The following is a 26,007-nucleotide window of genomic DNA, read 5'->3' on the forward strand; positions in this document are numbered from 1 at the left end:
AGAAATCTCATGAATCACAAATAGTTCTAAAAAATGATTGTGTGTTAGAACATATGCCAACTTGTGATTGAGGCAGATGCAGATTAATTTTGAGATATAACAGCATCAAAACTTATTTACTAGTTTGTGTTGTATGTTTATCAGAACATTTTGATTGTTTTGGAGAACCATATAAATTAGGGAAACAAAGTTTCTCACTAATAATATACTTCAGGTACATTTCTATGTATTCTCATTGGCTACATTCTGTAATCTACAAAGTTCTATTTCTAAAACACTATTGCTATAAATCATCTTCTGATCAAACCAAAGATGAAATCTACAAATAAGTCTTCGCTACAAGGAATGGTGAGGCCACCCATCGGGTGATTGAACCCGAATTCTTCCTCAGCTTGAAACAACAGATCTTGAAAATAAGGATGGTTCAAGTACACAACCGGAATCACAAAGCGTTTCTTTTCATCATCACCAACATAGACAGCAACAAGCCCCTTTGGAACTTCAGCCGTCCTTCTTTCACTAGACAATGACCGTCTGAGAATCTGGCGAATGGCCATTGTTTGAACCCTTTTCAAGTTAGAATGAGAAGAGTGGTTATGAAAGTAATTAACAAGAAGAAAGGCAAAGAATCTGTTTGATGGGTTGAGTTGAGAAGTGTTGTATATATAGGTGGGATAGAAATATTGCATCCATTTGGAAATAGAGAATGGTTAGCAAAATAATGGATATGAGAGTTGGGAAACATAAGCAAATGGATTATCACATGGATTTGTCTGCCAACTAACTCTTGCAATGTAGACCTCATTTTCCCCACATAAAAACCAAATGCACCCCATAAATCAAATAGTTGCACAAAGCATATCCCATGACCTGTTCATTTCTTCAAATGTGGACCATTTTTTTTTTTGTTCTATAACGCTATAAAGTACTTACTAGATTTTAGGAAGATATATATGTGAAGTACAGTTCAAAAAATTAACAGTATTAATGATTTTAATGTATGAAATCAGTTGTTTTAGCTAACATCACTAACTATGGCCGAATTCTGAATTTTCCCACGAACTTAAAAACTTGGTCGTAAATATCATGAATTTTGATCGATTTGAGATTCTCCCTGTTGAAGTTGGAGCTTGCGATTGAAACAAGAAAACCAAGAAAGCAAGTGAAGATGCACGACGAATTACGTGGTTCGGCTCAATGAGCCTACGTCCACGGACAGAGGAGAAAATTCACTATGATATCAGATTACAACTCTCATACACTTCTTCACTCAAGAATCGCACAGTACAAATGAGTATCAACTCTCCAACTCTCATGAAGAATCAAAAAACTCTCTCTTGTCGATGCTTCTTCCCCTCCTTATGATGTGTTTGATGATGTGTGTGTATTCTAACTGAAAACTCTGCAGCTTATTCCTTTCTTATATATGCATCGTTGGAATGAGTTTAACCAACTCAACAAATCCAGTCAGCAACTTTGACACCTCATCTTCCACGTGTCACCTGCTGATTCATGGTTACATATATAACAAACTCCACCTTAACCATGACATCAGTAGTGAACACTTCTCCCCCATCACTCCTTTCTTCTTGAACTTTACTCAGAGAGCCCCACCAGCTCTTGACAGTACCTGAACTTCAAAGCTGGTAAAGGTTTAGTCATCATGTCAGCTGCATTATGGTCTGTAGAAATCTTCACCACAACAACCTTCCCTTTCTGGATTTCATCCCTGATGAAATGCATTCTCACGTCTATATGCTTGCTCCTTTCATGAAATACTTGGTGCTTTGCAAGACACAATGCACTACTACTGTCACAGTTGATGCAGACTGTGGTTTGAACTTCCCCAAAATCCTCAAGGATTCCCTACATTGCTTCTTTTACTGCTTCAGTCATTGCAATGTATTCAGCTTCCGTGGTGGAGAGAGCTACCACACTTTGCAATCCCGACTTCCAACTAACAGCAGTGCCATAAAGGTTGAACACATCTGCGATCTTCTATTATCTCTGTTAGAAGCAAAATCAGAGTCACAAAAACCTTCAAGCCCTCCACCTTGAACATCAGATATTGACCTATATACCAGGCCAACATTTGCAGCACCCTTCAAGAATCTCAGTAGCCATTTGAGGGCAACCCAATGCTCTCGGCCATGATCTGACATAAAGCGGCTGGTTACACTGATTGCCTGCGCCAAGTCTGGTCTTGTGCACAACATAGTGTACATAACGCTGCCTAGGATACTTGCATACGGTATTTTGCCCAGTTCTTCCCTATCCTTGTCATCTTTAGGTCTCTGATCCATGCTCAACTTGAAGTGATTTGCCAATGGAGTTGACACCGGTTTAGCATCATTCATCTGAAACCTAGTCAGCACTCTCTGGATGTAATCAAACTGAGTCAATCTTAATTCTCTTTTTGACTGATGATATCCATACCAAGTATCCTCTTAGCATTGCTCAAATCTTTCATTTCAAACTTGGATTCCAGTTCTGCCTTAACTTCTTGGATTTCCTTCTTGCTAGAGCTAGCCACCAACATATCGTCTACATATAGTAGGAGAAAAGCAACATCAACTCCATTCCTTTCTTTAATGTATACACAGCTATCATATTGGGACATTCGGAAACCAACAGACATCATATGCTCATCAAACTTTATATACCATTGTCTGCTACTTTGCTTCAATCCATAGATACTCTTCTTTAGTAGGCAAACCTTTCCTTCATTCCCTGGCACTATGAATCCTTCTGGTTGTTGCATGTATATTGTCTCTTCAAGATCTCCATGTAAAAAAGCTGTCTTCACATCAAATTGCTGCAACTCCCAGTCATACTTTGCAACAAGAGCTAACAAGATTCTTATGGAGCTGTGCTTGACTACAGGGGAAAAGACTTCATTGTAATCAATCCCTTCTTCTTGAGTGAATCTCCGGGCTACTAGCCTAGCCTTAAATCTGATCCTCTCAACATCTGCTACTTCTATTTTCTTTTTAAAGATCCATTTACAGCTGATGACTTTCTGTGTCTTCGGGTCAGTCACCAATACCCAAGTACAGTTCTTCAACAAAGATTCTATCTCCTCTCTCATGGCCTTAAGCCAATTTTTGCTTTCTTTACTCATCATAGCTTCATTATAGTTGGCAGGCTCATAGTACTCTATGACTTCAGCAACATATAGGGCAAAAAAACTCATATCATAATCACTGAATTTAGATGGTCTCTTGACTTCTCTTCTAACTCTATCTCTTGTTAGCATGTACCCAACTAGATTATTCTGATTATCCTGAGGTGAATTAAGTTCATGATCTCCACCTTGATTCGTGACCTCTTCGTCTTCATTTGCTCCAGAACTGCCTGCCATGTCTGATTCAGATTCCTTTTGGAGCTGCTGGTCGAAAATAGCTGCTCTTTGTGCATCAGTTTCATTCTGATCACTCAAATATGGCATGTGGTCCTCATGAAAAACCACATCTCGACTGATAACAACTTTCTGATTTCCCTTCTCAGTGCACCAAAGTCTGTAAGCTTTAGCACCCTTCTGATACCCTATCATCACACACTTGATGGCCCTGGGATTGAGCTTCCCTTGCTTGGTGTGTGCATATGCCCTACATCCAAAAACCCTCAGTTCACTGTAGCTTCCATTGCCTCCATGCCACCTTGAGTCTGGAGTCTCATTTTTTATAGCTGAGCATGGTGATCTGTTTATTAGAGCAGCAGCTGTAGTCACAGCCTCTCCCCAAAACTCCTTTGGCATTCCGGATGCCAAGAGCATGCACCTAACCTTCTCCAGCAAGGTTCTATTCATGCGCTCGGCCACCCCGTTCTGTTGAGGATTTGCAGGGGCAGTTCTATGTCTTAAGATGCCATTATCCTTGCAGAAACTCTCAAACTCATTTGACAGGAACTCTAGTCCATTGTCAGTCCTAAGACACTTGAGCATTGTGCCTTTCCTCAGCTTCATCTCAACACACCATTCCTTAAATTTCTGAAAGGCCTGTGACTTTTCTTTAAGTATGAACACCCATACTTTTCTGGAGAAGTCATCTATAATTGACATGAAGTATCTGCCACCTCCCATTGTGGCTGGTTGAGCTGGCCCCCAGAGGTCACAATGGGCATATTGAAGTATTGAATCTGAAGTGTGCTTGCCTGCTTTGAAAGGTAATTTCTTGCTTTTGCCCAGAATACAATATTCACACTTATCCAGCCTCTGAGATAGATCAACCATAATCACATTTTTCTTGATTAATTCTCTCATGGCCCCCTCACTGATATGCCCAAGTCTCTTATGCCATACCATAATATCATCTCTCACTGCAGAATTCAGAGTACCAACAACAACAGTATCTGCAACTAGATAATAAATGCTATTTTTCCTTTCAGCTACCATAATATCCTGATTCTTGAAAGAAACAACCATGAATCCCTTTTCTGATTGGAATTTATAACCTTTAGACTCTAGCATGCCAAGAGATATAAGATTTCTTTTAATATCCGGAATAAATCTTACTTGAGTCAGGAGTTTGATGGAGCCATCATGGAGCTTCAATCTGATATTGCCAACTCCCCTCACTGTGCAGCTCTGATCATTCCCAAGTAGAACTGATCCTTCAGATTCTGTGAGATTCTCAAACCAGCTCTTTCTTGAACAAATATGGAAACTGCATCCACTATCCATGATCCAAGAGTGCTCTATTCCTCCACCTACAACATTTAGAACCTGACCAACCTCCAAATCTTCAACCACATCTGCTTGATTCTGGACTTGATGGTTTTCTTCATTCTGCTTTTTCTTCCAAGAATAGCAGTCCTTTTTTAAGTGTCCCGGCTTCTTGCAATAGTGGCAGCTTCTAGTTTCTTTTCCTGTCACCTCTTTCTTATGATTCTGAGGTTTGTAGGGAGCATTGAATTTCTTTTTCTTTCCCTTTGGCTTGTTGATGTTTAGAGCCTGATTGTTTGACTCCGGCACAGAGCTGGCCTTCCTCAATTCCCTTGATCTGAGTGCACACTGAACCTCCTCAAGAGTTATTGTGTTTTGCCTGCCATAGAGCATGGCATCTCGTAGGTGATCAAAACTCTTCGGCAGGGCATTAAGTAAAATGATGGCCTTGTCTTCATCTTCAAGTTTCACATCAACATTTTCCAAGTCATCCACTGCCTTATTGAACTCATCCAGTTGCTCACTGATGGTTCTATCTTCCAAGAACTTATATGAATAGAGTCTCTGCTTCATGAACAATCGATTTGCCAAAGACTTGGTCATGTAAAGGGACTCGAGTTTAGACCAGATACCTGCTGCAGTGGTCTCTTTCGAGACTTCCCGTAGCACATTATCAGCAAGGCAAAGAATGATCAAGCTATGTGTCTTTTCCATGGTTTCTTGCTTCTTGATTTTTGCCTTCTCATCAAGCACTTCATCGGGCTGGTCCTTGCTCGGTGTCTTGATAGCATCTCCTAGACCTTGCTGAATGAGAATAGCCCGCATCTTGATGCGCCATAGCCCAAAGTCATTCTTACCAGAGAACTTTTCTGTGTCATAACTTGTTGTAGCCATTCTTCAAACAGATGGCGTGCAGAAAAGGAAATCAGCCCCAAAATCAGAAAAAAACAATTGCAATCGCCCAGCTCTCTTCTACGATTCCCACAGACGGCGCCACTTGTTGAAGTAGGAGCTTGCGATTGAAACAAGAAAACCAAGAAAGCAAGTGAAGATGCACGACGAATTACGTGGTTCGGCTCAATGAGCCTACGTCCACGGACAGAGGAGAAAATTCACTATGATATCAGATTACAACTCTCATACACTTCTTCACTCAAGAATCGCACAGTACAAATGAGTATCAACTCTCCAACTCTCATGAAGAATCAAAAAACTCTCTCTTGTCGATGCTTCTTCCCCTCTTTATGATGTGTTTGATGATGTGTGTGTATTCTAACTGAAAACTCTGCAGCTTATTCCTTTCTTATATATGCATCGTTGGAATGAGTTTAACCAACTCAACAAATCCAGTCAGCAACTTTGACACCTCATCTTCCACGTGTCACCTGCTGATTCATGGTTACATATATAACACTCCCTCTATCCATCTCTCCCAACTCCTGATCCCTCGGACACCAGCTGCAGTGAGAGTGAAGAAAAGCTCAACACCTTATCTCTCCACACCCATTTCCCATGTCCCTCTCATTCTTCCCTTCCCCTGCTCTGGCTGTCCCTTTTATGCCACGGCTAGGCTGCTGAGAATATGGACCAAGACATACTGTTTAGGACCAGAAGCTATACACCTAAAGTGTAGGATCAAAAAGTCTTTACAGACAAGTGTAGATGACCAATTTTGGACTTTATTCTAGAATATATACAATTACATTTTTGAAGTCACAGCCGTAATCTTTTCTTGAATCGGTTCAGACAAATGCATATATGTTTGAGTGATAATAGCATCTAAACTTCTTTCATATCGATTACAAGTTTAAGATTATGGAAGTTCAAGAAATCCGTGGAGACGGATTTTTTAGCTCATCCTTTCAAGAAAAAACACAATACTTTTGCATCGAAAATGGCTAAGTATATTCATTCTTGTCACTACATACATTTCTAAAGTCTGATCTACAAAAATGTGCTTTTTCCTAAAATAATGCTAAGTATATATCATGTGCTTCTCAAGCTAGAGACAACGTCAATAATGTGTCCTGGCTGCAAGGGATGGTGAGGCCGCCCATGGGGTGATGGAACCCGAATTCTTCCTCAGCTTGAAACAGTAATTCTTGAAACGAGGGGTGGTTCAAGTACGAGAGTGGAATAACAAAACGCTTATTCTCACTCTCCCGACATAGACAGCAACATGGCCCTTTGAGACCTCATTTCTTGAGGAAGATGATCTTCTCTCGCTAGATAAAGACCGTCTCAGCATTTGTCGCACGGCCATTCGTGTTTAAAACAGAGCTGAAATGAGAAAATTTTTGTGGGAGAGAATCTCAAGTTTATATGGTGAAAGAGTTGATGATGGCTGCAGTGAAGAAATTTGTTATGTATATATAGACTTTCAGAAATGGTATATCGAAATGAAAAATGAAGAGAACAAGTAGATATGCGAATGGGGCATGATGCCTAAGTTGAAAGCATAAGCACATGGATTTGTGTTGGGATTTTCTTGAAGCAACAAGATATATGTGGTGAGATAATGTTATCTAACCAACTATTATGGCAACAAGCCATGGCCACATAATGAAATTTGGACAAAAGAAAAGCCATAATTTAAGACGTTTTTGCTTCTATGGACAGAAGAAAACACAGGTAGGTATGCAAAATGGGACTAAGTTAAAAGCACCATCACATGGATTTGTGATATAATTCTACCCTACCAACTATGGCAACAAACAAACAATGCATTCAATTCATCAAAAATTCCATGTGAATTATCATGTGCTTGTGTTTCTTCAAACGTCAAAGCCTGCATTTGTCAACATTTCTGTGATTTCCAAAGGGACACAGCATTTCTTGTGCATCTATATATAACACATTTCTCAAGTCCAACCAGCAACAACCTTCAATACATTCATTATCTTTCTTGATTTTTGATTTCCTTCATAATAACTATTCTTCTCATTCTAACTTCAAAAAAGGTTCATACAATGGCCATTCGCCAGATTCTAAGACGTTCTTTATCCAACGAAAGAAGGTCGGCTGAAGTTCCAAAAGGCCATGTTGCAGTCTATGTCGGTGATAATGAAAAGAAGCGCTTTGTGATTCCAGTCACGTACTTGAACCATCCTTCATTTCAAGAACTGTTGTGCCAGGCTGAGGAAGAATTCGGGTTCAATCACCCGATGGGTGGACTCACCATCCCTTGCAGCGAGGACTTATTTGTAGATTTCATCTCTGGTTTGAGCAGAAGATGATATGTAGCATTACTGTTTTAGGAGTAGAATTTTGTAGACTAGATTAGAAGCTCTTATAAATTGTATCTAATGAGAGTATATGAAATATATCATTGAGAAACTTTTGTTACCTTAAATCCATGTTTTTCTTAAACAACCAAAATCTTCAAAAGAAATGAAATCAGTTTGGGTGTTGTTAAGTCTTAAAACTCATTTTCATTTGCCTCAATGAAATCAACACAATTGAGTGTGAGAATACAGAATCATGTGATTCATCAATCTTGATTCACAGTGTAATTCAAGTACCTACGAACATTGAACGAGTGTTTAAATATACTTAACTTTTTGATCCATCTACCGGGATTGTCGTATGAACTAATATGAAAAAAGAGAAAGACATTCGTGTTGATGCTTTCATCTCTCAAAGCTGCTAAACAAGGTAATAGTAGTCAAGTTTTCTCCAAGTAAACAAATTTTTCCTCATCAAAATTCAAGTTTATGTTCGATATCTGTTTCTGCATACATGATACATCCGTTCATATCTTATACTGTTAAGATTAATCTCATTGCTTTGTTACTCTACATTACACTAACCTCTTTGGATACAAGAAAGGTCACAATTTAAGATTGTTTTTATTATTATGTGCCTAGCTTAGTTGATTTTTCGATTCAATGACTCTATTAATTGTAATTCAATTTCTAAGAAAAATTTTCAGGATGGGGATGTAGCTCAAATGGTAGAGCGCTCGCTTTGCATGCGAGAGGCACGGGGTTCGATCCCCCGCATCTCCATTTTCCTTTTCTTTTTTCGGTTATGGGCCCAATTCATACCAGTCAGCCCGGCCCAGCCCAAATTGCTAGTTTGTTGGAAAGCACAAGGCCCCTACATCATATGGTCTTTACAGTCTTACAAGACTACTTGTGTTGAATCATAGCAACACAAACTCAATCCATCATCACTAAAAATCATTCAAACTATCCATACACACATCCATGTGCTGTGTTTCAAAGATGCACATACACATGTTAACCACTCAATTTTATTTGAAGATATACAACAAGTTTTTTGGATTAAAAATCACCAAACAAAAATATCATACAACACTTCAGAGCCTTTTTCTCATCTCTCACTTACTTCCATCACAACAAAGCAAGTTTTCACATTGTATAAACAATGGCCATTCGCCATATTCTGAGACGATCTGAAGTCCCAAAGGGGCACTTTGCTGTCTATGTCGGACAGAATGAAAAGAAGCGTTATGTGATCCCAGTGTCGTACTTGAACCATTCCTCGTTTCAAGAGCTTTTGCATCAGGCTTTCAGTCATCCAATGGGAGGCCTAACCATCCCTTGCAGCGAGGATCTGTTCGCTGATCTCGTCTCTGACTTGAGTAGAACATTTTCATAACTCCTCATCTCATTCTAACTTCAAAAAAGGTTCATACAATGGCCATTCGCCAGATTCTAAGACGTTCTTTGTCCAATGAAAGAAAGTCCGCTGAAGTTCCAAAAGGCCATGTTGCCGTCTATGTCGGTGATAATGAAAAGAAGCGCTTTGTGATTCCAGTCTCCTACTTGAACCATCCTTCGTTTCAAGAATTGCTTTATCAAGCGGAGGAAGAATTCGGGTTCAATCACCCGATGGGTGGCCTCACCATCCCTTGCAGCGAGGATTTATTTGTAGATTTCATCTATGGTTTGAGCAGAAGATGATTTATAGCAATAGTGTTTTAGAAGTAGAATTTTGTAGATTAGAAAATGTAATCAATGAGAATACATAGAAATGTATATTCTTGAGAAACTTATGTTTCCTTCATTCATATGGATCTCTTAAACAACCAAAATCTTCTGATAAACTTGCAACAGAAACTAAATAAGGTTGGATGCTGTTAGAATAATGAAAATCATGTGATTTAATTTGATAAATAGAGATTCTATCATTAAACTGAATAAAGTTTCATTGATTTCACATCGAGCCTCAGCTGATCTGTGTTGTAGAGGAACACAGTTTTGTAGAACTAGTCTTTTTTACAGATATTATTTTTCTGCAGCAAAATTACAATCTATTGATGACACATGAAAAATCATTTGGTTTCAATTTTTTTACTGCTACATAATAAATTATTTTCTTTTATTGAGTATTTGTATTTATGCATCGATTCTGCACTTTGAAATCCTGAAAAACTGCTGTCATGAAAAGCAGATAAAGAACAGTAACAATTTCATTGCAAAAGAGCTTTCAAATTTTACTAATCTTTTTGAAAGGCTGAATATTTTTTAAGCCTTTTTCAAGAAACAGAGTTGCTGATTTCTCCAAAATATGAAATGGTTGAAATTTTGCAGTTCCGATTTGCTAGTTGATCCGAATAAAAGTAAGGCGGTGTGAGGATCAATCGTAGTCATCTTAGGGCTAAGTTGGTAGCATAGCATGGCTCTCTATCACCACATATTATTGCTGCCTCAAAATCAGCATGTGATGACTAAAATACAAAATCATGTGCTTATGTTTCTAAATCTAGAAGAAGAAAATCACCAGAACTAATAAAAAATGAGTTAGCAAATCTCATTCATTGTCTAAACATGATATTTCTATGTTTTTATAAGTCTTGCAGGCTTGCAGCAACCTAACCACTCGGGCTGACACCTTCCCGTATGTTAATTATCAGTATCGGTTTAGCAGGAAGAGTTTCATTACAGCCGAGCTCACATGGTGGGCCGGCCTCGTAGATTTTGAGAGATGAGCAGATTCATTGAAATAAGGCATCAAATGTTGGTACCAGCTTGCCAAAGTAGGGCCATTGCCGAGGACCGTGCTGCTAGAGTTGGTAGGAAACAATGATTCTTGATCACTCAAAAGCAAATGATTCTAAGACAAACCATGTGATTCCTTATGTGCTTATGTTCCTTTATTTTTTCTTGTTTCAAGAATTAGCCTTTTAGTTTCACCTATATATACATTACATTTCTTGATCATCACAACCAACACATTGAGCAAAAATCACTTAAATTTCTGCAAGTTTTCACACATTTTAGAAGAAAAAAATCATTAATTCATACAACAATAACAATGGTGGCCATTCGCCAAATGCTGAGACGAACTCTATCCAACGAGAGGAGATCAGCTGAGGTTCCAAAGGGGCACTGTGCTGTCTACGTTGGAGAGAATGAGAAGAGACGGTTTGTTATCCCTGTGTCGTACTTGAACCACCCCTCCTTTCAACAACTGCTGCTCCAAGCAGAGGAAGAATTCGGGTTCCATCATCCAACCGGTGGCCTCACCATCCCTTGCAGCGAGGATTTGTTCCTCAATCTAACATCCCAATTGAGCAGAGCATGAGGATCACAGTTTTATAATTATTTCTTAGAAGAAGTAGAAACGTAAATACTCTTTTAGTAGGAAAAGAAATGTAAAGATTACTGATTCATTTTTGGAGATCATTCTTTGGTATGAGATGCTTTGATTTCAACAGTTACAACTTACAAGTCATATTTTCTTGTGCAACTTTCTACAAACAAACAAAGAATTAGTAGCACAAATGTCATTATTTGGCATAAGCTATTTTAATTCATCTGTTATAAGTCATGTTTCTATATGCAACCTTTTACAAGCCAAGTCTCTCTCAAGCATTAGAAATTTAAAATTTTTAACTTTGGTATTATATTTTGGAAAAATAAGAGACAGATCCATGTGAATCTTGATATCTGATGTGAATGTTTCTACTCTATTTATTTGTATGGTCCCTTTCCAAATTTTCTCTTGACCTCACAAATTTTACAAGCCAAGAATCTCACAAATTCCTATTGTATCTACTCATGAATTCACACTTGACAAGCTAGGAAAACTCATGCATACATCATCTAACAAAAATTATAAATCATTCCTTAAATTAGTACACATTCTTAGTTTCTATGCTAGGTGTCAGATACACAAACTGGCAGAATCTCAAATCAGACAAAAAATCTTCATCTAATCTAAATACCCTCTGCAAGAAACAAGGAATCTGCATTATTTCTGACTCATCTAAAACGACATGTTATTTACAAAATCAAACACAGGGTTTCTATGATGTTTTTGGTAGGAAACAGGATTCTCATCAACAACAAAACCATATACTCCAAGTAGCCTTAGAGCTAATAAAATATTAACATTTCAATCTTCATGTGCTTATGTTTCTCTAAAATGCCTCTTCTTCACCACTCCATTTCAAGATTTTCTAAGCTTCACAAAACATTCACATAGTTTACTTCACTACTAAATCTACTTTGTTATATAGATACTATGGCAATTCACATGCTTAGAAGGTGTCCATCATCCGAGAAAATATCGGTATCGCATTTGGCTGTCTACGTGGGGAGAATGAAAAGAAGTGCTTTGTTATTCCATTGCCGTACTTGAACCGGACATCGTTTCATCAACAGTGTTGTTTTGAGTTGAAGAAGAACTCGGGTTCAATCACCCTATGGGCGGCCTCACCATTCCTTGCACTGAGCACTTGTCCATTGATCTCACATCTTGCCTTACATGAGCTTAGTTGATGAGGGCACAAGCTAGGATTTAGGGGAAAATTACTTTTTTTTTGTTATTCCTTTCAAATTTTGTACATGTAGTACTAGATTATTATTCGAGTGAACATAATCATTTGGATAATACTTTTCACGATTCTCACAACTAAAAATAACTCTCAAGTTCGATTCAAATTTCGAAACGACTAACTTATCACATAGTACATCCTATATATTCACATGAATCACATCATACTTTTATAAAAAAATTGCAGTGAAAGGATACTCGATACCATGTTCTCTAACACATTCCAAAAGTAAAACTAATAATCCTTGCAAATTAACCAGCCATTTATTTCCTTTGCTATGAATATTTAATACACACATGGCAACTTGAGCTTCTAACTTAATCGAGATTCATATAAAAAATATTAGGCTTTCACTAAACATCTCCAATAGCGGCTAGCCCACCGGCTAGCCCATTCGCGTCGCTAGCCGAATTATTGGAAACGGCCAACCGCATTTCGGCGTAGAAACCGGCAAGCGCACGCCGATTTGAGGGCGCTCGCCGATGCGCTGGCCGCCATGCCATTGTGGCGTGCCGATCGGCCAGCGCCCATTTTTCATTTTTTTTAAATTTTTTTTTTAAAAAACTATATATACGCGATTTTAGTTTCATTTTCATTTGCACCACTTGTTTTAACGAGTTTTCTCTTTCTCTAAATTTCTGTACAAGAGCCACATCGAGCGATGGACAACAACAACGAGTTCAGTCCGGCGACGAGCGGATCTCAGACTCCCACGGTACCTGTGGGATCTGGATGGGGCCAGATGGGTGGGCAGATGGGCCAAGGGTTTAACGTCCTTTGGCAACAGTTGATGGGGATGATGGGGGGATGCAGTGGGGGATGTCGGGCGGCGGGCGGGCAACGCCGGGGTGGGGAGGTATGCCCCAGATGCAGCAGCAGATGCTACAACAGATGATGGGGATGATGCCGGTATGGCAGGGAGGGATGCAGCCCGGTATGCATCCCGGGATGCAGGGGTCACCGGGGGGGTGGACACGGTCAATCATCCCTCTCTTGATTTTATGACGGCTTCGTCTCACACGTCGACCCAAGTGGAGACGCAGTTTACTGGGGACGACCTTTTGTCATTGCATGAGATAGGGATCGATATCGGGGAGCCGGACACTCCCGTTCCAGCGGGTCGGGCCGCGCCGAAGAAGAAGAAGAAGACCAAGGGGAAGAGCAAGGTGGTCGGCGAGTCGTCGCAGCCCGCTGTTCACGACATCCCCACGCGGAGGAAGTGAACGGAGGATGAGTACGTCGGCGTGGCCAAGGCGTGGTTGTCGATTTGCGACGATCCGCTGGTTGCGAACAACCAGCGGATCGTCAACATGTGGGCTAAGATTAGAGCAGCCTACAGGAGGAACTGCCCGCACAGAAAGGACTACAGCGAGGAGGAGTGCCGGAAGGGGTGGGAACGCATCAGGGCAGCGGTCGGCCGATTTTCGAGGTTGTACACCAACGCCCTCCGCATGCTAACTGGTGGGCAGACTGAGGAGGACGCCCGGAGGATAGCGGAGAGTCAGTTCCCCTTGCCGAGGACTTATAAGGAGTTCACCTTCTGGGAATGCTATCTGGTGCTGAAGGACTTCGAGAAGTTTCGGGCGGGGTACGACGCTGGGTGGCCGAAGAAGCAGAGGCTGAACTATTCCGGCGATTACAGCGGCAGCATCGGCGGATCCCACGACCTCCCCTCGGATGCTGAGGAGTTTCCGTCCCCTCCATCCTTTGCTCGTCGCCCTCGCCCGGTTGGCCAAAAGCGGGCGCAACGGGCAGCGAGGGGAGGATCCCCCCTATCGCCCCAGGAGGTCATCTCGGCACCCCCCCACGCGCGTACACCTTATTCTCGTGTCAAAAAACGGAGGAACGGATGTATAAGGTCTTCCAAGAGTGGAGGGTCGCAACTGACCCCACGGAGAAGAGGTTTCTTCAATCGATGCTCGAGAACATGTAGGTGGATTTGGATGCCACGAGGGCACAGGTGGGGGGCTCAGACGCGGGCTCAAATACCCCGGGTGGCGGCGGCGAGGACAGCGGCGACGATGAGGAGTAGAGAGCGGCGAGGCTCGTGTGTGAAAGTCCGTTTTTTTTAAAAAATCATGTATTCTTTTTATCTATGTACCTTTTTTTTTAATGAAATGAATAAATTTTCCCGTATATGTCTCATAAATTTAATTCCGTAATTTATCGTAAATTTAATTCTGTAAATGTAGTTGTTTTTGAATTGTTTTTATTGCGGCTAGCCTGTGGCTGGCCTTAGACTAACCTATTTGATTAAAATAATGACGTGGCAGGAAAAGAGAGTGGTGTGACTGACCTATGGCTGGCCTATTGCCACTGGTAATGCTCTAAAATTCCTATATTACCATTATTTAATCTGAGGATGGTTTCCAATCCATAAACAATAAACAGCAATATTAAATCGCAAATAAATTTGGCTGACTAGCATTGGTCGATAGGTTGCCTAAAGGTGAACCTTGCCGTAGCAGAGCTAATCTAGATAGATCCGGGTTACTCTATCGTTCTCCGTACATTCGTACATTCGATCTAATTGCAATTTGAAAACCCTAATTTTCAGCTCGATCAGAATTGGGGGTTTTTTCAGCGAACTGCAAAATGCCTCAGAAGAATGGAGCTGAACAATCGGATGCCAGTGGTTCGATGCCAAAATCGCAGCGCACAAAAATAATTAAATCCTCAGATGACAGTGAAAAAAAGGTGATTGTCACTATTATGAATTGTTTTTTTTTTTTCCCAATAATTCGATTGCTAAGCAAAATTCGGTGTTAAATTGAAACTCGAAGTTGAATCGAAGTCCTTAGTTCCTTATCTTCTTTCGAATTTCTCAATCCAGCATTTGTAATTTTTTTTGCTGGTTGTGTAGAATTTGGCTAAAAAGATTAAAGATACAGAAATTTGTGTACCCATTGTGTATGGTAACATTGCATTTTGGCTTGGTAAGAAGGCGAGCGAGTAAGTGTATTTCTTTCTTTTTATTCCCTCATTTTTACTTTGACTATTTTTCATCATTTTAAGTCCTATATTTTGGTAAGTTTGTAGTGTTTGATAAACTTCTGGTTTGGTTCTGCATTGTTTCATTTCGTGTTTCTTAGGTACCAGTCACATAAATGGACAGTTTATGTCCGTGGATCAACCAATGAGGACCTAGGAGTAGTGGTTAAACGTGCCGTTTTTCAGCTGCATTCGAGTTTTAATAATCCCACAAGGATTATTGATAGCCCTCCTTTTGAGTTATCAGAATCAGGATGGGGTGAATTTGAAATCGCTATCACCCTTCATTTTCATAGTGATGTTTCCGATAAGCCGTTGCACTTGTGAGTTGTTTTTTCCATGCCATGTACGTGTATAGAATAAGAGCAGTCCTGTCCAGTGACCAGTCTTAGCAACTATATAGTTCACACACAATATATATATATAGTCTTGAACTCGAGCCTTCTTTCTTTGATTGAATTTCAAATAAGATTGTATTTTGTCATTTGAATTGTTTATAGGTTTCATCATTTGAAGTTATATCCTGAGGATGAGTCTGGTCCGCTATCCACGAAGAAGCCTGTCGTTGTGGAATCTTATGATGAAGTTGTTATCTCAGAGCCTTCTGAGGCTCTCTTTGCCAGGTTGCAACATCATCCTGCAGTTATTGTGCCTAGACTGCCTGCGGGCTTTACTTTGCCTCCTGGTAAGTTCTGCTTATAGCATTGGTTAGTAAAGGTTTTGCTATCACTGCATTTTATGATGGTATTTGCGTTCTATATCTTTTGCTCCACGCCACTGGGCTTCAAGATGCTATTTTTAAATGTGTTCTTGCAGTACCTATTGAGGATCTCGAGAACAGGAACAGAGGTGGCACCAAAGATCACAATCCCCTGAACCAGTGGTTTTCCAAATTTTCTGAGGCGGATGAGCTGCTAAGACTTGCTGCAGCTCGTGAGCAGGTTATAAGAGTATACTTTAGGCATCTACATGAAATATTAATAATCTGATCTAATAAGTTTTTTAGATGGTGGATCTTGACTTTAAAATGATTGAGTTTATCTCTTTGAAAAATTAAAACTAAAAGCAGAGAATTAAAGCATGGAAACTGTCAAAAGGTATATAGCTAAAGTGATGATAAGATTTAATATGTGGGATGTGTGCGATATTTGTTTATTGACTTTTGCTAGTAAAATGTTGAACATATAGAAGGGAAATGATGAAGGTAGAAATGAGAAGTTAAATGGTTTCACATGCTGCCTAGTATTTGATAAAAACTGCTTCGTTATACTTGAAGAATGTGCATGACAAAAATTAGAATATCAGATATATGTATAACTCCAAATGGACTTTCATCAGACGCTGTATATTGTTTCCATTGTTGGGCCAAAGGGAATTCAGTTTAGGAGCTAATCGTGTCCCAGCAGCCCCTTCAATAGAAGCAAAATAATACTCCCTCTGTTCCACAGTAATAGAGGCGTTTCGTTTTGAGCTCTCGTTTTGAAAAAATGATAATAAATAGTTAAAGTGGAGATAGAGTAAAGTAAGAGAGAGAATAATGTAGTGAAGAGTCTTATCTACAATATTCTCTCTCTTACTTTACTCTTTCTCCACCTTAACTATTTATTATTATTTTTTCAAAATGAGTGCTCAAAACGAAACGCCTCTATTACTGTGGAACGGAGGGAGTACTATATTACAACAACAATAGTCATCCATCACTTTCATGGTTGCTAAGGTTCGATGTTTACGGATTGTGTGATTCAAATAACACATAATGCAATCTTTGAATAAATCAATAGTGCATTATTAGCCATTTTCCCATCTTAATTATATGAAATGGGAGCTTTGAAGTTTGAACACACATGTCCATGCAAATATTCATTTTCTGTTGTGGTGAAAGAAATGTCATGTTTTGACAGTTTGTGTGAATGCTTAGGTGCAAGGACATATTGCAAGACTCAGACGGCAGTTGAGTTTGATTGACGGACAGCAGCAGCAACTCAAAACAGCATCTGATATGTAAATGTTCATTGTATCTCATGAAAGATATTACGGTTTTACCATACGGAGAATCTAAAAATTAAGAGTTCTTTATCAGTCATATATAATGAGTGATACCTTGATCTCTTGGTTCGCTCTGCTGAAGGGGATTTTGTACTTTCCCATTTTCAGCTCCTTGCTGCAAGTTTTTTCAAGATGAAAATAACAATTTATTCACATTGAGAAGCAGTAAATAATCATTTGTCTTTCTCAAGCTTAATTAAGAATGTACTTACACTTTAAAACAGTTTGTGGTGTGTGTTCATTCAGTCTTACTTACATATTTATATTGCAAACAGATTTTGATTTCCTTCATTTTCATTTCCCTTTTTTTGTTGGAAGCTAGCTCATAGTGGCTCTGAGTGCAATACATTTGGTTCTGCACGGAGATGATATTCGTAGAACTACTATACATATTGATGCGCGTGCATAGTGCCTAATGATACTGAATAAGTATCTGTATCTTTAGGATTATTTGCCCTATCCTTGTGGGTTGGGTTGTGATCTCTCTCTATCACACCCTGTTGATTAAGTTGGGGATGATAAATCTATAAAAGTCAGGCGAATCTTTATTGATTAAAAAAATCAGTTTGTCTTACTGAGACGATTAGAGTGACCTACCTATGCATGGACTGTAACTGGATAAGTTTTGTTCCTATTCTGCATCATTGAGTTCATGTGGAGGTGTTTATGGATATTCTGATCCAGTTCTTGGTATAATACCTATTCTGTTACCCACCCCCGGAAAAGAAAATGTCTGTTGCTATAAGTATTTACTAGTCTGTATGTTTTCTCATGAAAAAGTAGATTGTTGAGTTCTTCCTTGTGCATTTGAAAAGTATTGGTTATCATTCTATTCTCTTGTGTTATAGGCGCTGTGGAAAAACTGAGACATTTTGCATGTTTCCTCGTGCATGGATTTGATATGTCGGACTTCCTGTACTAACTATTGTACCGTCCGTGAAATTATTGTAAATGGAACTGTACATCAAATCAGAAAACTTGCTGGACATCGTACTTTGGGATTTGACTAACCTAGGTGCAAGGAAGTTGCATCATTAATACAAAGTGTGAATTGAACATGATAATGTTTTCCAGTGGGCTTCATAGTGCCAAATATCGAATGCTCCATATTCTTTTAAAAGTATTGGTTCCTGAGGCTTCCATGGGGTCATAAGTAATTGCCATTTGCTCGATAGATGTAAATATACGTTCCACTGCCTAGGTGATACTCTTCTGGTAAACTTAAGATATGAATGTGTATATGGTATTCACAGCGTAATGGTTTCTGCAGATTTTTACTAATCTTACCATCTTTCTTTGCCTTCTTAAGTACATATCTTCTGACTATAAGTTATATGAAAATATTAACTGGAATGTGTAGCTTCCATGCCATATCACATCCATTCATATTGGTATGTCTCAGAGTTCCTTTGAAGTCTTGGTGCATTTGCTGTAAAGAGTAACTTCTGTGCATCAAATATTGATAGACTTAAATGTTGTGCCATTTCCACTCATCTACTCATTGTTGCTAGGCTCCATCTGATGAGCGGCATTTCAGGTAACAGATCACTATCCTTCAATATTAGAGTTGATTTCAATATCATTTTTGTGGGTCCCTGATATAACCCTGGCACATTCTCATGTTTCTCAGATGCTATGACATGTCTAGGGATCTATTAATTGTTTTCAACTTATGGGTTGGAAATCCAAGCTTCTTGTGCTCTAAGGTCTTTTGAAATGAAGTACTTTCTGACTTCTGAGCTGTTGTTAGGCCCCAGTTGTCTTTGAATAATGGCCCCTCCAGATGCAACCCATTCTGGTATATCGTCACGAATTTCTTTCTATCTACTTCCGTGCCCTAAATTCTGTTTCTTGCTAGTTTATTACAAAATCTGTGACCCGACTCTATCTAGAACTTGATTATATTCCTAGTTTGTTGCTCTATGTATGGTTTACCTCGGATTTCTTGCAACAAGCATGAGCCAAGCACGTGGGTTGGGAGTTGTTTTGGAGGGTGGGTCTGTCTTAAAGAGTTGAGTTAAGCTAATTGTTTCAAGTAGTTGGGAGTAATATCCAAGAAAGTAGCTCTAGAGAAAGAGTAACATGGGCTTCATGTGCTATAGGGATTTCTATGTCACTTTCTACTTGGAATTAAAAGGGAAAATCGGTTGATGTATTAGTTTCTCCTTCGGAGCACCTCAATTTTATTGGTCTATAGAAAAATACTCGAGGGACCACTAACGGGCGATCCCCCTCTTTTCATCTTCCCTCACCACACACACACACACTTAGTGTCCATGCTGAGTGTGTAAGGTAAAATTACATTACACACACACAAACCTTAACTGCACCTGTTTCTGGAACATGGGATTCCACCATATTATATTTTCAGCTAGACTTGATCTACCTACCATTTTGTATATACTTAAATGGTTTCTATGAGTAGTTTGTATTATTTATTTTTACTATTGTAATGGTATATAATAGCCCAAGTCATTCTTGAACTCTCTTATATGCAATAAATTAGTGAAAAGGGGAGACTACAGATATGGTGGAGCTGTGATCCCCAATTCCTAGTGCTTTTGGAGAGAGAATAATTTTGAGGATACAAAAAGATGTACTGTCAAGGACTTGAGGGGATATAACATAATGAGAAGATATTGCAACATTTAATATTATTAGAAATTATTTAGAAATGTTTTTCTGAGCCTTGGAACATGCAGATATAGCTTTCTTTCATTTCCCTGTGGGCATAGAGATGGAGCCATGGAGGGGTAGTGTCTGTGACTGTGAGTGGTTCTCATTCAACACCTTCTAGTCTGTTTAATGAGACGAGGACCACACCTCGATCATATCAAGTTGTATTATAGCTATGTATCATGCGTGATATCTTCTCGGTCGTCAAGGGTATTTTTGTCATTTCACGAGCCATCCGCAAGCTACCCCTGTATTTTGAAAAAGATAGTTCCGGTTCTAAAATACATGTGAGGGAGTTGAAAATTAGGTCGTTTAGATGGCACATCGAATGTGCATTATTATACTAGTATATTGTTAATTTATACAATTACAAAGTAAATTGCAATCAAGCATTATTAATTGAAGGGTTAGATCTGGCACGTAATATTGGAAGAAGTGAAATCTTGGATTTTCAGAGGAATCAAATATGGTTGTCGATTTCAAATGTTGCGTCCAAAATTTCTGCACAAGTGTTATTATCATATTATATTTATATATTATATATGTCGATTCACTTTGGGTGGAATAAATAAAGTTTACAGTTCTCCAGAAAAAACTACTACACTGTATTTTCAAACGTAGGGTAAAAGACAAGCAAATGCAATTGTAAAAAAACTAGAACATGGGATAAATTGTGCCTAATTCAATATGTAAGGAACAATTTAATTATTAAAAAAAATAATGATGAAAGTACACAAGAAAGTACGACTGTTTTATTTCCTCAATAATTATCGATATGATCGAGAGGGAGTATTTAATAAGCATATTACCAGATCCTGAAAAAATATTATTGCGAAAAACAAGAAGTAAAAATTCACAAATACGACAAGAATGTAAGAGCAATGATATTAAATATAGTCCACGGATTTTAACGGTTAATTAGTTAATCAAATGAGATTATATTTTCCAGTTGCAGTAGTTTGTTTTGTATATTTGGACACTGTTTATGTAGAGTTAAAATTTATTTAAAAAAGGGTCAAAATTAACCTGAAAAAAGCATCTTCACGTGGATTTTACTGCAGCAACTGTGATGTTTTTATCTGACAATAACTTAGCAGAATCACAAGCCCAGCAACAAGAAAAAACCAAAATCTTCTTGGGGAAAATGGTTTCTGTATTTATGTGTGCGTGTCGATGAGAGAAAGAGAGATATTTTTTATGCTAAACCAAATTAAAAGGTTATGAATTCAAGTTTTAAAAGGAAAATGTGTACTTTGTGTGGGTATCTTTATATATTGATAGTAATTATTTAGTAATTGCAACTGATTTATTTTACCCTCTGTAAAAAGCGGTGAAATTGTTATTTAATTAATCTCTATAAAAGATAAATGGTGGAGAAAATTATGGTAACCACATAAAAAATATTAGTTGAAGGTTGCCAAAATATTCGGTTGTGAGACAGAATGTTGGAAGTGGAAGCAACTAGTTCGGAAAGTTTGATGTTGAATTCTGAAACCGATTGCAACTGTGAAAGCCAAGTTCTCAGGCCACCATCCAACAATTTTGATTTTTATCTTAATTTAAAATCATATTTCTATGTGTGTGTTGTGTAACGGTGCAAATTACAAATAAAAAAACTAAAAATCAAAATGTGTTATATCTCTGTATATTTATTGAACTAGTATTTCAAGTGAATTAAATAGCATGGTATGAGCGTGTCATGTCAACTTTTAATCCCTCGTCACGAGATAAGTCAATTATGGATTCCAAACACTTATAACTAGTTAATCACATCAAGTTCGAGAAATCAAATAGTAGCAATAAGTTATCCTATTAATAATCATTTGCTAATTAGGGTACAAAAATGAAGCTCAAAGGGTCCATATTGCTATTACGGCAGCCAACATGAGATACTACACCAACTGGTTTTGGGGCCCACATTGTCCTTTCCCATTTTCCTCACAACCCTAAATCCCCGTGGTATGTCCACTCCACCCCATCTAAATTTCTTCATAAATACCCTCATTCCCTATCTCCACCGCCACATTCCTCCTTTTCTTGCCTAAGCACTAAACACACTCTCAACAACAAAAAAATTCAAAAAAAAAAAAAGAATTCAAAGCAATGGCTATGAAGAAACAAAACAAGGTGGCTCAAACGGCTATGTTGAAGCAAATCTTGAAGAAGTGTTCGAGTTTGGGTAAAAGGATCGTAGACGACGAGAGTGGTCTACCCGTGGACGTGCCAAAGGGGCACTTTGCAGTCTACGTGGGCGAGAATAGGACGAGATACATCGTTCCCATCTCGTTTTTGACCCATCCCGAGTTCCAATGCCTCCTCAGACGAGCCGAGGAGGAATTTGGGTTCGGGCACGAGATGGGCCTCACTATCCCTTGTGAGGAAGTGGTTTTCCAATCCCTAACCTCTATGCTTAGATGAGAGAGAGAGAAAGAGAGAGATGGTCAAGATGGAAGGGCAAGCCATGCAAGAGAAGTTTGTGGGCTTGCTTTTTTCAAATCTTTTTTTAACATCTCTTTCTTTTTTTTCCCTCTTTTTTAGTTTGGGATATTCTTTTTTTTTTATTTGTTCTTCGTTAAGAGGAGTATGTTTTTAAGCCTATTTTGTGGGGTTTTTAGTGAAGATCATCTAACCCTAGATGCCCATGAAATTTGTAATGATTTGAGTTTTTTGTGGGTTGGATTTGTAATTATGAAGAACAAGGGAGTTCTAATTAGTTTCCTCGAAGAGGTGTTATTTAATTTGTTTGTCTACACCACTATTGAGAGAGAAACTTGAATTTCATGTTCATTAAAAAACAAGAATTTTTTATTTGACTGGATTTAATGTTCTTGACTTCTTGGTTGAATCGAGAATAACTATATAGATTTCACTTTTATGTTGTTTAGTTATAGATTAACTATTACTCCATTTTACTCTTTCCATCCCAAAAAATATGGACATTTGGGATGGCACGAGAATTAATACATAATTCATAAAGTAAAAGAGAGATAGAAAGAAAAAATAATTATAGCTAGTGTTGTTAGTAGACAATGAGACTCAATTTATTACAAAGAAAGAAAAATTACCAAAAATAGAATAAGATATTTTTATGGGACATCCCAAAATGAAAAATGTATATATTTTTATGGGACGGAAGAGGTATATTTTAATTATATATGCATCCAATTTCTATCCGTTTTATTCGTATATTTGTGTATGTACATGTGTTTGTCACAAGAAATGAATTACTATTACTATTTTTTTTTTTTTACAGTATGGCACAGTGCTAAAGATATGTGACTGTGTGTGTAGGTAGTAGATACAAGTACAACCCAATATTCGCTATACTATATTTTGTTCAATTGAGCCCTCAAATTTACTTTATTTAAATCTTTAACTTTTTTCCTTTGTAACGTATAATTAACATGACCATGATTGCATAAATTACTAAATTAGACTACATATGTCAAAAAAATTAATGTTACTGCAGGAAGCTGGAAAACTCAAATTTCAGAGCCCAATGCAACAAAAAACAAAAGAAGAAGGCGACACAAAAATGTAGAAGTTGTAGAATTGAATAAAACAAAACTGCATAGTTGAAGAAGAGACCGAAAAAATGAATGCATTTTGTCAGTATTACAATTTCACGTCTAAAAAATAGATTGACATGTACTCCCTCCGTCCCGAAGTATTAGACTCACTTCTTTTGAGCATATGATTTAAGGAATTGATATTTAAATAATTAAAGTGGAGAGACTAAAGTATGAAAGAGGGAAAAGTAGGAGAGATAAGAGAGAAAAAAGTAGGTGGAAAATAAAATAAGATAAATGTTTTTTGCTAAAAAAGGAAATGAGTCTAATATGTTGGGACATCCCAAAAAGAAAAGTTGATCTAATACCTTAGGACGGAGGGAGTACATATGCATCCATCGATAGTCTAGACTAGTCATACATAGTCCAGTCTGTATACAGACAACGTGTGTGTATTGTAGTAGTATTTGCCTCGTTTAATTTAAGAGGTTTGAGATAATCGATATGGATAATGCAAATAATTAATAGTGATCATCAACATAATTTTAATAAATTTTAGTTAATATTTTATGTATTCGGACATAATTACCCCTATAGAAAATTGTGGTGGATTTCTCATTTTTGGTATTGGCCGATATATAGTGGCAAACACAAGTAAGAGGAACTAGAGGCTTTATTAGCCCATATATACTAAGCCCAAATTATTTCATTTTCTTTTTACCTTTTTTATCATTAAAAATATATTATCAATGTGAGTTTTTCTATGATATAGTAATTTTTTAATATATGCATATATTAATTCGACCGTAAGAAAATAGGATTGATGAAGCCATTGGAGATTTAAGGATTACAAGAAGGAATAGAAGAGCTAAGTAACTGAAACGAAATTACAAAGTTCGAAACAAATAAACTGGAAAAGCCAAGTCGAGGAGTCCTCTTTCCGCAAGACGAGATACGCCCCGGTAGTGCTCTTCGGATTGGCGTTTCGTCCCCAAAGATAAAACAGCTACGTCTCTGGTGAAGCAGCACCGCTATCAGCAGAGCTCCGGCGAACTGGATGGAGGAGAGGGCAGAGCTTCGACAGAAGAACAATGCAGAAGGAGGAGAGAGTGTATGATGCAGAGTGTGGATTCTAGTTTCTGATGTAGAGAATGCTAGAATGGCTAGCCTATTTATAGGCTCAGTCCACTGCAGGGGGTCAACGGCCATAATGGCCGTCATTAATGGTAGACCGTAACGGTCGTCGGTTACGAGCCGTTACGCGCTCAGAGTTAGAGAGGCTGATCTAGAAGCTTCTAGATTCGTTCACGACGTGGACTATCACGTGTCAGCCACGTTGGCTTACCGTGTCATACTGACGAGGTGGCATCCCGCTTGGCTCGCTGACGTGGAAACGGTGGTGGTCTAAAAAGAACTAGACCCACTAGATTTGGGCCAAGCCCGCAACTAGGCCCAAGCACCAAGCCCACGACCAGGCCCAAAGACCAATTGCCAAGATCCAAGATCCAAGTCCAAGTCCAAGTCCAAGTCCAAGTCCAAGTCCAAGGGCACGGTCGAGAGTGTATGATGCAGAGTGTGGATTCTAGTTTCTGATGTAGAGAATGCTAGAATGGCTAGCCTATTTATAGGCTCAGTCCACTGCAGGGGGTCAACGGCCATAATGGCCGTCATTAATGGTAGACCGTAACGGTCGTCGGTTACGAGCTGTAACGTTCGGGCGTTACAAGCCGTTACGCGCTCAGAGTTAGAGAGGCTGATCTAGAAGCTTCTAGATTCGTTCACGACGTGGACTATCACGTGTCAGCCACGTTGGCTTACCGTGTCATACTGACGAGGTGGCATCCCGCTTGGCTCGTTGACGTGGAAACGGTGGTGGTCTAAAAACAACTAGACCCACTAGACTTGGGCCAAGCCCGCAACTAGGCCCAAGCACCAAGCCCACGACCAGGCCCAAAGACCACCCAAAGACCAATTGCCAAGATCCAAGTCCAAGGACAAGGACAAGGACAAGGACACGGGCACGGGCACGGGCACGAGCGCGAGCTCGGGCTCGGGCTCGAGGCTCGAGGCTCGCGGCGGGGCGGGCGGCGCGCGTGTGCGCGCGTGTGGGCTCTTACAGCCCATCTTAGTCCACTATAATTATTACATGTAATAATCCTTCTTATTAAATACTAGTTTAATAAGGTTGAAACTTTCAATGTGGGATAATTAACTCTCTTAATTATTCCCTAATCTCCTCTCATAGCTCATTAAGTTTGCAATTTTTGCACAACTTTAAATAATTATTTCTCACTCATCGGGAATCGGATTTGAGA

At 38.9% G+C, this 26,007-nt stretch overlaps 5 protein-coding genes, 1 non-coding gene and 2 pseudogenes across 6 annotated transcripts; 6 read left to right on the forward strand and 2 right to left on the reverse strand.

Moving 5' to 3' along the window:
• Positions 1-176: 176 nt before the first annotated feature.
• LOC148926821 (auxin-responsive protein SAUR21 pseudogene) lies at positions 177-719 on the reverse strand (annotated as a pseudogene).
• A 5,695-nt stretch (positions 720-6,414) lies between these two features.
• Positions 6,415-7,145, reverse strand: LOC148926822 (auxin-induced protein 6B-like; annotated as a pseudogene).
• Positions 7,146-7,373: 228 nt separating this feature from the next.
• On the forward strand, positions 7,374-8,015 carry LOC125187842 (auxin-induced protein 15A-like). Its single transcript, XM_048084490.2, has one exon. It carries the CDS (start codon positions 7,633-7,635, stop codon positions 7,897-7,899), a length of 267 nt encoding a protein of 88 aa, XP_047940447.1. The 5' UTR covers positions 7,374-7,632; the 3' UTR covers positions 7,900-8,015.
• A 582-nt stretch (positions 8,016-8,597) lies between these two features.
• TRNAA-UGC (transfer RNA alanine (anticodon UGC)) lies at positions 8,598-8,670 on the forward strand. Its single transcript has one exon. It is a non-coding gene; the product is annotated as a tRNA-Ala (tRNA).
• A 252-nt stretch (positions 8,671-8,922) lies between these two features.
• LOC125187840 (auxin-induced protein 15A-like) lies at positions 8,923-9,679 on the forward strand. Its single transcript, XM_048084487.2, has one exon. It carries the CDS (start codon positions 9,325-9,327, stop codon positions 9,589-9,591), a length of 267 nt encoding a protein of 88 aa, XP_047940444.2. The 5' UTR covers positions 8,923-9,324; the 3' UTR covers positions 9,592-9,679.
• A 1,168-nt stretch (positions 9,680-10,847) lies between these two features.
• Positions 10,848-11,354, forward strand: LOC148926823 (auxin-responsive protein SAUR21-like). The gene has a single exon (XM_089058586.1). The coding sequence runs from the start codon at positions 10,946-10,948 to the stop codon at positions 11,213-11,215; it is 270 nt and encodes an 89-aa protein (XP_088914712.1). The 5' UTR covers positions 10,848-10,945; the 3' UTR covers positions 11,216-11,354.
• Positions 11,355-14,860: 3,506 nt separating this feature from the next.
• GAS41 (YEATS family protein) lies at positions 14,861-17,730 on the forward strand. Its single transcript, XM_048085136.2, has 7 exons — positions 14,861-14,919; positions 15,028-15,167; positions 15,334-15,422; positions 15,563-15,784; positions 15,962-16,146; positions 16,278-16,402; positions 17,380-17,730. The coding sequence occupies exons 2-7, from the start codon at positions 15,066-15,068 to the stop codon at positions 17,464-17,466; spliced, it is 810 nt and encodes a 269-aa protein (XP_047941093.1). The 5' UTR covers positions 14,861-14,919; positions 15,028-15,065; the 3' UTR covers positions 17,467-17,730.
• Positions 17,731-22,183: 4,453 nt separating this feature from the next.
• Positions 22,184-23,015, forward strand: LOC125188351 (protein SMALL AUXIN UP-REGULATED RNA 51-like). The gene has a single exon (XM_048085137.2). The coding sequence runs from the start codon at positions 22,287-22,289 to the stop codon at positions 22,599-22,601; it is 315 nt and encodes a 104-aa protein (XP_047941094.1). The 5' UTR covers positions 22,184-22,286; the 3' UTR covers positions 22,602-23,015.
• The last annotated feature ends 2,992 nt before the right edge of the window (positions 23,016-26,007 follow it).

Source organism: Salvia hispanica, chromosome 5, assembly GCF_029641045.1.
Source record: "Salvia hispanica isolate PSC_SH4W2 chromosome 5, Shi_PSC_v1, whole genome shotgun sequence".
Taxonomy (NCBI): domain Eukaryota; kingdom Viridiplantae; phylum Streptophyta; class Magnoliopsida; order Lamiales; family Lamiaceae; genus Salvia; species Salvia hispanica.